The 13926-nt window shown below is 32.2% G+C and overlaps 1 protein-coding gene across 1 annotated transcript in view; it reads left to right on the forward strand.

Moving 5' to 3' along the window:
- LOC107191200 overlaps positions 1 to 13926 on the forward strand; it is a 38230-nt gene that overhangs the window by 10084 nt on the left and 14220 nt on the right. Inside the window, exons 6-13 of the mRNA XM_015580176.1 lie at positions 903 to 1141; positions 2207 to 2574; positions 6424 to 6704; positions 7158 to 7345; positions 9419 to 9586; positions 10641 to 10793; positions 11230 to 11841; positions 13180 to 13338. Coding sequence (XP_015435662.1) covers positions 903 to 1141; positions 2207 to 2574; positions 6424 to 6704; positions 7158 to 7345; positions 9419 to 9586; positions 10641 to 10793; positions 11230 to 11841; positions 13180 to 13338 — 2168 coding nt within the window. The remainder of the gene's footprint in view (positions 1 to 902; positions 1142 to 2206; positions 2575 to 6423; positions 6705 to 7157; positions 7346 to 9418; positions 9587 to 10640; positions 10794 to 11229; positions 11842 to 13179; positions 13339 to 13926) is intronic.

Consider the following 13926-nt stretch of genomic DNA (forward strand, 5'->3'; position numbering starts at 1 on the left):
ATCTTTTGTACAGATGCCATATGATTGACCCGTAATCTATTTTTGTGTTTATTAGACTTTGGAGATTTTCAAACGAATTCCATAGTCTGCTTCTCAGTTGCTATTTACTAATATTTTTGTTGTCTTTAGTTGTTTTGTAAATGTTGTTTTTTATCAAGGCTAAAATCAATAAGTTTGACAGACTGTATCTACAAATTTTAATTCAGTATTTCCCGTGATTAAATTTAGTGGATTCCAACACTGATGTTGTTAGGAAAAAGGGGTACAATGTGTTTTTGAAGTTGAAAATTTGAATCCTGATTTATTGTACCATTTCTACAGGTTATTTATGGATTATTGTAATAGTTGTATTGTGTTGTAATTTTTTCCGTCGCATGCCACAACTTTGTGGGGCTGTTCACCACTTTATACCGTTTTTTAGCAAAAACAAAAAAATACGCATTCAATAGTTTGTAATTCTCCACAAATGCATTCCACTTTGAACGAAAAGGAATGTTTGCCCTGGAGATGTTCCCTTCTAAGCACTTCAACTCCCGGTCAATTTTACGAATATACTATATCTCTCATACCAAGATTAGTGCGGTCAGTTAATCAGTACATTAAGTATTTATTCCTACTACAATATTATTTTATTACAATGCCTGTTACTGTAGTATATGCTGTTTCAATAGAGTTAATAATAAATACGACTAAGAAAAATTCCAAGCCATTAAGGCTGCACAGACATACATATATATATGTACTTACGTTTTGCTTTCTCACAAAATTCTACCATAAAGAAGTAGTCATTTCATTTAAAAAAAGTCAAGAATTATTACAGAAGACCAAGGGAATAAAATACGATGTTAAAAAGAAGCTGAATGAAAATTGTAACTACATTATAATTGTAATTTATTTTGCAGATTGAGGAATCATGGAACATGGAGGATCAGTTTATTGTGGACCAATGTCAGACAGCTTTCGCAGCAGACGGTCTTGAATCTTCTGAGCCAATGACTCGAGACGTTGTTACTTCCTCGCAATTAGGTGGAGTTGGGGACACTATCACGTACAATAAAGGAGCAAGTATCGTACGGATGATGAATCTTGTTTTTGGCAATGCAGTTTTCGAGACAGGACTGCAAAATTATTTGAGGAACAAGTAATGAGAAAATGTATTATAATAACATAATGCATGTTCTATTTGGTGATATAGTGTTAACGAACGTAATTCTCAGAGTAACATAATAACAGTACATGAAATGAGAATATTGATTATATTCTTATCTACATTACATATGGCGTATTTAAGGAAATTAAATTTAAATACGAAATAGGTTTGAAACTTATGGTACATCGAGTACTGTAAATACGTATTTGTATTCCAGAATATACACTAAATGTCTACGTTTCAATAATAGTTGTTTGTCAGTGCAACGTATACAATGCACTCCTAAAGCTTGGTCTAGTAATTTAATAATACTCCGTATAAAAGTTTCCCAACTTTTCATTCTATCTTCATAAATCCGGCACCAATGAGTTAGTGACGATCTCCTCGTGAAGTGGACACCACATACGACAGCATTTAAACAATTACCAGTTACATTAATATTAATGTGCATGTATTCAATAATACCATAATTACTAGAAGCTAGTTTAACAATGTGCAAAATCTCCAGTGTTTACTGTCATTTTCGTTAGTAGAAGCTTACCAATCAATTGACAAAAATTTCATTATGAAATAATGGAAAATATAGAAATTTTTACACTTTATTAATCATGCTAATCCTAGAAATCGTGATGATTACAAATTTGAGACTTCTGAGACTGAGACACTCCAGATAATTTCAGTAATATCTGTTTGTTCTGTTGTAATTTTTAATGATAAGAAGGACGCGTTTTTATAATTACTATTATTATATTTTATATGCAAAAGTAGTATTTAATAGCACAGAAATGCAGTTATTAACGTTAAAATAAATATTATTATTGACTTTACTACTAGTACTTTAAGAAACATCTCTGAAAACGGAATTTTAGATAAATATCCTCACTCTAGTAACTACTATATTATTCATAGATTTGTATCATCACTGTAGTATCCTTATTTACTACTCAATTAACTATATTTACCACTCACAGATGAGTGGATGCATAACCTGAGAATTAACGTAACCATTTCTCTGTTACTATAAAAGATAACATAATACATATGTGTCTATTGCAGCAAAGAGGCAAAAGTAGCGCGGCCAGAGAATCTATGGATAGAGATTCAAGACGAATTAAATCTACGAAACGAACAACTACCTACATCAGTGGAAAAGATTATGTCTACGTGGACAGAGCAATCCGGATTTCCAGTTTTAAACGTCGCTATTGAGAACGGTGTAGCTAAGATACACCAGAGTCGTTTTCTATTGAGAAATTTAAAATCTACACCCACAAATTTGACATGGTGGGTGCCCATCACTTGGGCAAGCAAAGACAAGCCAAACTTCGATAAAGTTGTGGTACCATATTGGCTGAATAAGCAAGAAGATACCTTTCAATTGGGAACTGGGCCCGGATGGGTGGTGCTAAATGTCCAATCGGCTGGTGAGTAACTTTGGATTATAATTTAACACATTTCTAATTCTCTTATTACATTTACAAATTACACTTCCTTAATAATATAAGTACCAGTTATTGTTACTGCAGAAATTTGCCTTTCAACGTGATTCATACGATTTTATTCAATTTCATGTTTATTACAGTACTCTAGACTAGTATTCATTATAAAATAATCAAAAAAAATTATATGAGTCGTCGAAATGAAAACTATAATACAGATATCGTTTTCTGAAATTCTCTAACCACTTTGACCTTACAATATAACAAACATCTTTGAAATTAACGGTCTTACGGGAAAGATTCAGAGGGGAATTCAAGTAAAAGTAGTCGAAATTTGTTTACAAAAAACACCGTCGAACTGCCATAACATTCGAAGAATGATTTCTAAACAAAAGGAAAATACTTATAAAAAGAAAAACAAATTTAAAGTTACTCACAAAATATTGTATGGTTTACACATCCATTATAATATACATAATTCATAGGAATTTGATTATTTCGATAGTAATTCAAATATGAAAATATCATTACTGAATCTATAAGTCTTAATCTGAATAAACGATACAAATAAATATATTATTTTAAACTTAAAACTTATTACCGACATAATGTACCACATACATAATATGCAACATGCGAGTAAAAATATTCTGCCGAATAAATGTTAAAATTTTACTTTGTTTAGGTTATGAAATGATTGAAAGAATTTTTTGAATATTAATAAAGTTTATTTAATCTACAATATGGACATATACGCAATAATCAAATTTATATAGTAATAGAACACATCACAATAATACACATGACAACGTATTCAGGGAACACAGGGAATCACATTGGTAATTTACATTGAAATATCATAAACGTAATCCAAAAAAATATGTTTCGTTCTATAATATGAACGTTTTGAGTGAAAACATGGCGTGGATAATTTTTTAATGAAACATTTTAATGTAAATTGTCCTTATATTTTGAAAATTATATTTCTAGTTTATTCAGGATAATATTTCCTACCTTATTCCCAGTGGTCTTTTGGTTTAAAACACTCTATGTAATTAATCGAATGCAATTCTGTTATCGATAGTTCGAACTTTCAAACGTGTTAGGCATCTGTTTCCATCACCTCTGTTACCCAAAAATTATTTAAAAATAGGCCTAACAAGTGCTATCAATGATGAGGTACCTTATCAACACGTGCGATACAAGATACGAGGTAGCAGTGATACAATAATTCTACACAATACATCGTATTTTACTGATAAAAGATCAATTTCCGGAATTTAATAAGTTAGACATGAAATCTACAATTCACGTGTATGCCAAGTACGAAATATACAATATAACTAAGATTCAGACATTTTTAGCAAAACGTTTAGCATCGTATAAATAAAAAATACATTTAAAAATATGTTATAAATAGGAATTAATATTATCGATAGATCGACAAACACATTAATATTAAATCATTTTACAATATTTCTACAATAAAGAAAGGATTATATAATTCATATTTAAAAGTACTAATTCTAAAAATAGCATGTTCATTACCATTTATTATACTACGAAGTATGATATTGTAAACAATTAATTGTTTCCAATAATACCAGCCCTTCTGCTAGCACATCTTACATCATACCGAGTACCTACCATAAATTTGTATAGCTTACAATTACTTAAACTGTCACCTATCTGTTTTTCTAATAATTCCAAATATTCGTTCAATAATGACGGTATCACTTATGATAATAATTTGAAGAACGTTTGATAAGAGTTGGACGGTATTACCATCCAATTTCGACATACTGTGATAAGTATCCCGTTTAACAGAAATATCAGATATAGATATTCGATAATTTTAGAGTTATAAATGATTAAAGTAGCGGGCCTCAAGATATTATACTATATAATGTCGTCTTTGATAATGAACCATAGCGGACGTGATTTCAGTGTGTGATATACGCGTATTTATAAAAATCACCAGGAACTCTTTATTTTTATATGCTGTTCGTTTCAATTGTTCGTCCAATTTATACCGTCGGTGCTAACGCTAAATGAACTAACTTATGAGAATTACTGCAATGTTATCATGAATACTTTGCACGTCGCATTTTTAATCATCGGGTTTATTCTGTCCTTCCATGAAAATCAAGCTTTGGATAGAGAAACTGATAAGAATGAAGGTAAATGAAATAAAATTTATGAACAATTTGACTTTTAGTGACACTTCTATTGGTTAACAAATGAATGACGTTAACGATGTTGAACATATTAATCACAATAAAGTCTTGAATAATTATAACAATTTTAAGTATCTCAAATATAAGTATTTTCTTTTAATCCTTGTAATGATTTAACCACTTAATGAATTTACCGACTTTAAACATTGCAACTGTCTCAACAATCTTAATCGACACGACAATTCTGATAGTCTTGACATATACAACAATTTAAACTGTTTTACTAGTCTGAATCGCCTTAACTGTCTTACCCGTCGTAACCACCTCGACAATTTTTTAAATTTTATATTGAAAGTTATTGTTTAACACCTTAAGGCGCAATGTAGCCGTCCATTTACTTATGTCGAGTGTTCTGGACCAATAAGAACTTGATCACTTGAAAATTTTCATAGACGGAATTCTGCACGGTAATCTGCAGCAGTGGTATGTGAAATACTCATAAAGAATTTTTTTGTATGCAGTTTTTAATATTCGTACCTTTAATACTACCACTGCATTTAGTTCGAAAATAATGAAAAAGTAAAGAAATTGAGTGTGAGCAGTATGGCGTGATCTTCCATATTAAAAACATTCGATAGTTTGAGATTGTGTCTTATCTTCCGACGACTGGGACGAATATATCAACATACGTTGAATATATTCGAGCTGTAACATAAATTACATAGCTATGATTTACATGAAAAAAATTGTGCTTTAACAGACATCTCTTTGTTAAAACAAAAGTCAGACAGCATATCATTAATAAGTTCAATTAAACACCACATTCGTTTCAACAGTCTTATTATCTTTACTTATCTCAACCAATTGAGCTGTCTTGATGCTCATGATCATTTAAAGTGTCCTTATCAGATTAATCGTCTGAATAATTTTGACGATTATAACGTCTACGGCGCTTCATCATGATAGCTATCTATGAATTACAGGCGATATTAATAATTCATAAAATGAAGTCATTTTTGATATTCCTTTCAATTAGTTTTTAACTAAGAGTGATCATTTTTTCGAGTATATCAGAACTGTATAAAGCACGTATGGAGTGATCCTGGTCCTTCTTAACGCTACTTTAGCATGCGCTACTTTAACGCGAGTCTACTGTAAATTGATACACCACACGTCGTTACCTAAGAAGGCGTGGTTTAAAGCCCGCCGAGTTGTCGTTGCTCGGAAAGCCTGAAACGTTGCCCGTAGGAGTAGCTGTTGAACAGCACTGCCCTGCTGGAATATACAACTACGTTAGTACATGTACTGTGTACTGGGTCAAAATGATCAACTATCCTTAAACCTAAAGGAGTTTCGAACAAATATTATTCTATAGCTTTAAGTTATTTTTTCACATGGAATCATTACTCTTGCGGTTCTATTCGAATGAAGTACAATATTAAGACAATTTTTAGAAATGTAGAAATTTCAATGATATTTTCAGGACTGCCCTCGTAGGTTTACTTTAAAGAAACAATAACTTAATCTAAAAAATCATTATATCGATTTTTACATGCATCACTATTTATTGAATTATTTAAAAGATAAATGATGTACCAGATTGACGGAGGCAATAATCGATTGCGAACATAGTTGTACATATTAATTACTTTCACAGGTTTCTATCGAGTAAATTACGATCGTGCTTCTTGGTATCATATCATCGAGGTCCTCGACAGTAGGAATTATCAGGATATACCAACTGCTAACAGAGCTGCCATCATCGATGATTTGTTGAATTTGGCAAGATCTGGTTTGCTTGACTATGAAATAGCTTTGGATGGTTTACAATATATCAAACGAGAAAGGAATTATTTGCCTTTCAAATCGGCGTTCTCTGGATTTACTTACCTCGACCGACGGTTCTCTGGACATAATAAATTTTATACACAGTTCAAGGTTTGATATAGTGATTATGTAACATATATTCGTTATTTATTAAGCAAAATAACGTTTACAACATGCCATTCTTATTGAGCAAAACAATTTTCTTGTATTCTTTAACTAAATACATAATAAGACGAATACCGATAGGAAAGAAACATTTAAAAGCAGATATACTTAATACTAATAGAGAGAATTACTATATAAATAAACGATGTAAAACAGAACACTTTAATGAAGATGAAAATATTTTTAATCAAGTTTCTTGTTACATTAATTTTAAAGTTCACGAAGACTGATGAAAGAATCAGTAGAATTTATTATGTTATTATATTTCATCCAAACAATTCGATATATTACTAATTATTGTTCAATATAATTTTCGGTTGAACGTGATTTCTTTTACGTACAATGTGACGTCGGATTTACTTGTTGATTCATGAGAACAAATTTCATAAATGTTTGCAGACATTTGTGCTAGACCTCATCAAAGATGTATATGAGAATCTTGGTTACGTGGATCGTGCGGGTGACGACAGATTAACAGTATTATTGAGAACTGAACTAAACAAATGGGCTTGCAAGTATGGCCATCCAGGATGTGTAGATACCTTCACTAAATTGTTTCAAGAATGGAAGAAGAACCCTAGTTTGACGTAAGGACATTTCTGAGGTTTTAGACATCCAGAGCCTGATTGAGGCTTTTACGTTGTAACCCGTGTCGTTTCATAGTACTTATTTCTACGTGTTGCAAGCATTCTAGTTAAGTTTATCTGGAACCTAATAATACACTGATATGTATCTATACAGTATCCATTTGTATAGATCTATAATGTGTCACATTTAATTGAAACCGACGGAATATTTTGCAAACCATGGAAGATATGAAAAAATTGTCTTCGCGATAATTGCTAATAAATATTTTCCTTATGTATGTGACACCATAGAAGGGATTTCAAGGTCAACGTAATTTTTTTTAAGGGACACTGTATGTCTTTTAAATAATGTTACTTTTAAAATACGTACAACGGGGTGTAACATAAGGTCATTCAGTTTAGTACGAGTTCATAATTAATAAAATTCGAAGGAGTCAGATCAACGTGAATCGTGGATTTAGTTCGAGTCAATGAAATAGTTACGTTCGATAATAATCCACGGCCTGCAATTCACTAATGTATGACTTGCTAATACACTAAATCACCTTATCTGACATCCAATTGATATTTAAAAATGCTATTGTGTTATAAACAAACACGTACAGTGTTTTTTTTTTTTAAATTACGTTCCCCAATGAAATCTCATTTACCATATCATACATAAGGAAAATATACATAATACATGTCCACCTTCATATCAAGCAACTACCCAAGAACAATTTTTTCATATCGTCAATAGCCTACAAAATATTCCATCGTTTCCGGTTAAATATAAGACACTGCGTATGTATCTACATACATATACATATGTATACAAGGTGCTTCCAACTGTTAGGTACAGGCGGGCATTAGATGGTTCCACATGAAAAAATAAGTCAAACATAAAGATTAACATTTTTTTATTTGAGATTTCGTTTTCGAGAAAATCGAATATGGAAATCAATCTGCAACGGATGTATTCGTCATGGTAGTAAGTGGAAACGGAATACAATGAACAGACGCGCTAGCCGAGTCCTATTCAATAATTGTACGCGTCTGCAACAGATCTCCAACTTTGATTTTCTTGGAAAGGAAGCCTCAATGAAAAAATTTTGTCTATATTTTTTCTTACGTCTTTACGAGGAATCACCTCACGCTCGCTTGTACATAATTTTCGAAGACACTCTGTACATAAATATGTACGTCAGTATATCAGTCGTTCTCAATAAACTTAACTTACAGCGCTTCCGAGACTTTGGCACGAATTTTTGAAATAGACAAGTTCTGGACCTGGCAGTCTCAACAGTAATAACTGTTAGAATTTCTTGGTAATTTCTTATGTTTTGCATGCTTTACGATTCACTCAAGTACAGATGTTGTGGTATGCTATGTATTTCTTAACGAAAAATGGACTACTACAGTAATATTCCGTTATACGCCCGTTATTATATCGTCGTTGGTCTCATTTTGATCAGTTAAATCTCACCAATATGTTAATATAGTTTTTACTAACGAAAGACCAAAAATGAAAAAGTTTCATCGTTGCATTAGTGTTGTCTCATCGATACTCACAATCGGTCTTCAAATATTTTTTGGCTGTCTCGACCGCCGTTGCTGGAAAAATACAGAGGTGAGCTTCTGAGGCTCGGCCCAAAACTTATGAGGAACAAAAACTATGTCAGTCTTTTATAAATACTCGCATCCCGTCCCGAGTTCGAGCATTTATTAGTAATACACTACACAGCGGAACATTACTGTATGTATATACAAGGAAGTTTTCCTGCTTTGAGACTTGAAGTTTTCGCGACTTCTCTTCATTAATGAAAAATTAAGAAACCCATTACCTTCATTAACTGTTGTAGTAGTTTCATTAAGGTATCGATTGAGTGTAAAAAAATTTTTTCAAATTAATAATATTTGTACTACTAACTTTGCAGTGTGTAGTATGTAATTGTGCCATACTCATTGCATGTACACATATGAATCGAAGAGTGCAGAATAATTTATAACCATAATATTGCATTGGACAAATTTTCTTTCTTATGGATGACACATACATTTTAAACATTAATATTTGGTGTTAAATATTTGCAGCATTACACCGAACCAAAGACCCACAGCATACTGTACAGCTATTCGGAATGGAACGAAAGATGATTGGGAATTCTTGTGGAATCAATATTACAACTCAAATTCAGCTGCTGACCAAGCAGTCATACTACAAGCTCTTGGTTGTACTGAAGACACCAGTCTTTGGGAAAGGTAAAAGTCATAAATTGTTTCTTCCAGCTAAGTGACGACTTTCATTCATTCATATAATAGCATTTGTTATTTGGCATTAATCTTTCAGTTAAGTGAATATAAATTACAAACATTACGTAACTATTGATTTCTGTTATTAAAAGCTCGTATTGATACATTTACGGCTGCACATATTTCTTCCTTTTCACAATAATAGGATTACGGTACACGAACCCTTTAAAGTCTGAATTATGATATCGCTATTCCTTTAACACAATTTCTATTTCTAGTCTAGTTATTACTGTTGAGGCTTTCAGGTGTAAGCAGTGTCCTGGTGGAATTATTTTCCCTACGTTCTGCAAGCATTGCAGCTAGCTTCTTCAGGGGGTCGAATGACACACTGATATTGGTGTGTGCCTTGTGGTGCTACACTAATACACTGGAACTTGTTTATGTGCATGTTCAACTGACCAATAAAAACTGTCTTTTGATTGGCAAGGAATGAACTCGAACATGAACAAGCTCGAATATATTAGTGGAGTAGCAAAAGGTACACACCAATATCTGCGTGTCATTCGACTCTCTGAGGAAGCTAACTGCAATGCTTGTGAAGCTTTAAGAAAATAATTCCACCAGGACACGGCTTACACCCGAAAGCCTCAACAATAATAACTGTAGTTATACAGAGACTAAAGAAATTTTATGTAATTTTCATATAATGAAGACTGAATTATTAAATTCTAAAGTAAACTACTAATTACTTTACTTATAAATCATGAATTAAAAGAATGGAAATCGGAAGTTGTTCAGCACTATAATCTAAATGTTCATTCTAATTATTTCCATACATTAGTTTACAAAAACAAGTAATATGCGAGATTTTTTTCCACCTTTCGCAATTTTAATCAACTTCAAGATAGAAAAAAAGGTATATCACTATTCTTCTTTTAACATGCAACGTCTACATTCTAGATGTCTGTAGACTTAATAATATGTATAACCAGTAGACAGTAATGAACATAAGTCGTTGTTTAATTGAAGTTACGAAATTTGTTCATAATGAATCTGTTTTCAGATACCTACTGGATGCACTTAAGAGTTTCGAAAAAAGCAGAATTCGCAGACAAGACAGTACCTCTGTCTTCTCCGCGATTTCCGGTTCTGGACGTCTTGGCGCGGAGTTTATTTTAGACTTCGTTGAGAAATACCATACAACAATGAGCGAATAGTATGTACATCTTATATACAGAACCGTAAAACGTAACACGCCATTCTCATTTTAAATCGTATAAAATTATAATCTTACATTCTAAAACTTCATTTATAATTTGACAATTTTACCTTTAGAATTCAATTATTTTTAATTTTAATTGTGCCATTTTTCACCTTACTTCCTTCAATTTCGTAAAACTAATGTGCTTGACTTAACAACTGCAATTCTCAGTTACATTGAGAAAAAATTGTATGATATTATCAAAAAGAGTACCTTGTAGAAAATTTCCATTTTTTATCTTCCGACAAATATGAATGACCATGAGATTGATAATTTTATTGTAATTAAGATGATTTTCTTTCATTTGGATAATAGCGTTATATACTCTAGTTTTATGGATGATTTACTCATGTTCACTCTCCGTTCACGAATGTTGTCATATTCATTTCAGCTACAGTGGACCAAGTACAATTTCCAGTATATTGTCGTCAGCGTCACAAGGATTCTCCACGCAAGGATCAATCGACAAATTCGAGAAATTAATCAAGACACACCCAACAGAGTTTAAAGACATCTTAGACTCTCTGAACAATTCTCTCAAAATTGCTAAATACGAATTACTTTGGTTCAACAAATACGGTGATGCTATAATATCGTGGATAGATAAATCTGTGAAATTTTCTGAAGATTACCGATTACCTACGAAAATAGAACCACTTACATATTTCATTCACCTAAAACCAAAAATTAATGCACTCAACAATAAATTTTCCTTCGATGGAACAGTAAAAATAGCAGCAAAAGTCACTGAAAGCACAAACGTAATCGTCTTACACTCCTCGGATCTGGTACACGAGACAATTATTGTTTCTGCTAACAACAAGAATTTGACAATCACGAAGACGGAGACCACTAAGAAATATGATTTCTTGACGATCGAACTTGATGAGGAATTGAAAGTTGGCGAGGCTGTGGATATTCAAATAAGTTTCAGTGGCACACTAAACGATGAGATGCGTGGATTTTATAAGACGTGGTACTATGATGATAATGGTCAAAGAAGGTACAGTAAAGAATACATATAATCTATCTATACATATAAACACAGTCTGAGCCATTTAAATCGACCCCAATCTTCCAAACCATTGACGATACCGAAAAATGTTTTAAAGAAACTTGAATAGTTTCAGAGAGGAAATAATTCTAAACTAGTAATTATTTTATAAGTGAACGGGTAGATGGCATATGAAGGTCCATTTTGTTTTTTTAAATCGAATCATAAATCTCCTAATGCATTAGTCGATGCAGCTCGTAATTCCCTATAAAAAAGGTATTCTGCTATTTATGCCGAAAATCTATCAGTTTAGAAGATATTTTAATTTCGAAATTGCGAAATAGTACTTTTAATGCGATGATTACCTTCTTAATGAAGTCACTGATGAAAGTTTGAAAGGAGTATTACGATGAAAAAGTATTTACATTGCATCAGTAAAGACAACAGGAACATTGTTATTCGGTCCAGCGAGTACATTTCTAACATCTGATCCACTCTTCAAGTGTCTCACTTTCTATCGTTTTCATAGGATAATAGATTCATGAGGCCCGTGTCAACTGTCAAAAATGGTATTATCCCAACCGAAATAGCTCTCTGTTTCCATATTTTCGACTAACCGTTACAAAAGTTTAGATTTGTAGAGACATTTTGAACAGAATACATAAGGAAATTTCTTGGTATGCATGAAATACTTTCTGTATATTTTATGCCAAATTAAAGAACGGAGCATTATATAATGATATGCCATGGAAGAATGTTGAAAAATTTTATTGCGATTTTGCAGTGTAACTCTGCCATTTCTTACTATACATTTGCAGTAAGATCGTAGATAATATAGAAACAATCACACAGGTGAAAGAAAATCGAAATAATAATTCTGGGAGAAATTGTTTTCTTAGCAGAATAAAGCGATTTATAATTTATTATAATGTATCATAAATTATAAACTACATAACTTGTACAAATAATTTTTAAACAAACATGATTTGCTATTTGAACAATCATTTCAAAATAACTTTTCCCAAATGTAATATTTAAGTATGTTAATACGTATAAATAATGATTAATTACGCACGACTTATCTTCTTGTGAAATGAAGTGGTACATTTGATTTTTTATTTATTTCTTTTGGGCTGCATTTTCCATTTCTTTACCTGGATATATCACACATACTGTTCCAACCGTACTACTTGTAAAGTGTACGTGTACGCGTATTCTCATAAATAAATCAAAATATTTTCAAGAAATTTAGGAATCAATTATAATATTCTATTAGGTCAAGTAATACAAAGTACAAGATATTCCTCAATGGTATAAATGAAAAATTTTCATATTTCTTTTCATCAGATGGTTGGCCGCCACTCATCTGGAGCCAGTTGGTGCCAGAAAAGTCTTCCCCTGCTTCGACGAACCCGCACTGAAGGCAAACTTTACGATGGAAGTCGTTGTCGCAGAAGGCTACAGTGCACTTAGTAACACAGGGATTGAGTCTATAATCAGACACAGGTACATATTTACAAATAAGTATATCCGTATAAAGTATCCGTATGAAACACAAGTACAAACTAGTGCGAAGAATTTAGCCTGAATATAAACACATCGTTCACCTGTTGCCAGTGAAGATCGAAGTTCCTTTATAATTACAATATTGAAATAACACCGTACTATTAGCGCCATTTTCCGGGTAAAAAGAAGCCCAAACAACCAAACCCAAAAAAAATTCTCAATACGAATCTGGCCCTTGCTATTATCCGATTTATACAGGGTTAATTACGAGAAACAAAGCATCTAAATATCTGCTTTGAGAATTACAGATACAGTGACTCTTGCTATGTTGCAAAGTGCTATATTGTAGCGTGAGGCACTTCCCCTGCGCACGTATAGTACTTTCACGCACACAAATAGGCTTTTCCACCACGTTGCGTACGCCGCACAGTGGGGTATTTGACCTGAAAAGCTGGTCAAAACTATTTTAAAATTTACTCAATCTTCAAAATCTCATAACTTTGTTCATACTATTCGTCCAAAGTTGATGAAACAAAAACCATTTTAAAGTTTGCACTTTCTAGTTTTTAGTTCTTTAAATTAATTTTA

This window comes from Dufourea novaeangliae, unplaced genomic scaffold (genome assembly GCF_001272555.1).
Source record: "Dufourea novaeangliae isolate 0120121106 unplaced genomic scaffold, ASM127255v1 scaffold235, whole genome shotgun sequence".
Lineage (NCBI taxonomy): Eukaryota > Metazoa > Arthropoda > Insecta > Hymenoptera > Halictidae > Dufourea > Dufourea novaeangliae.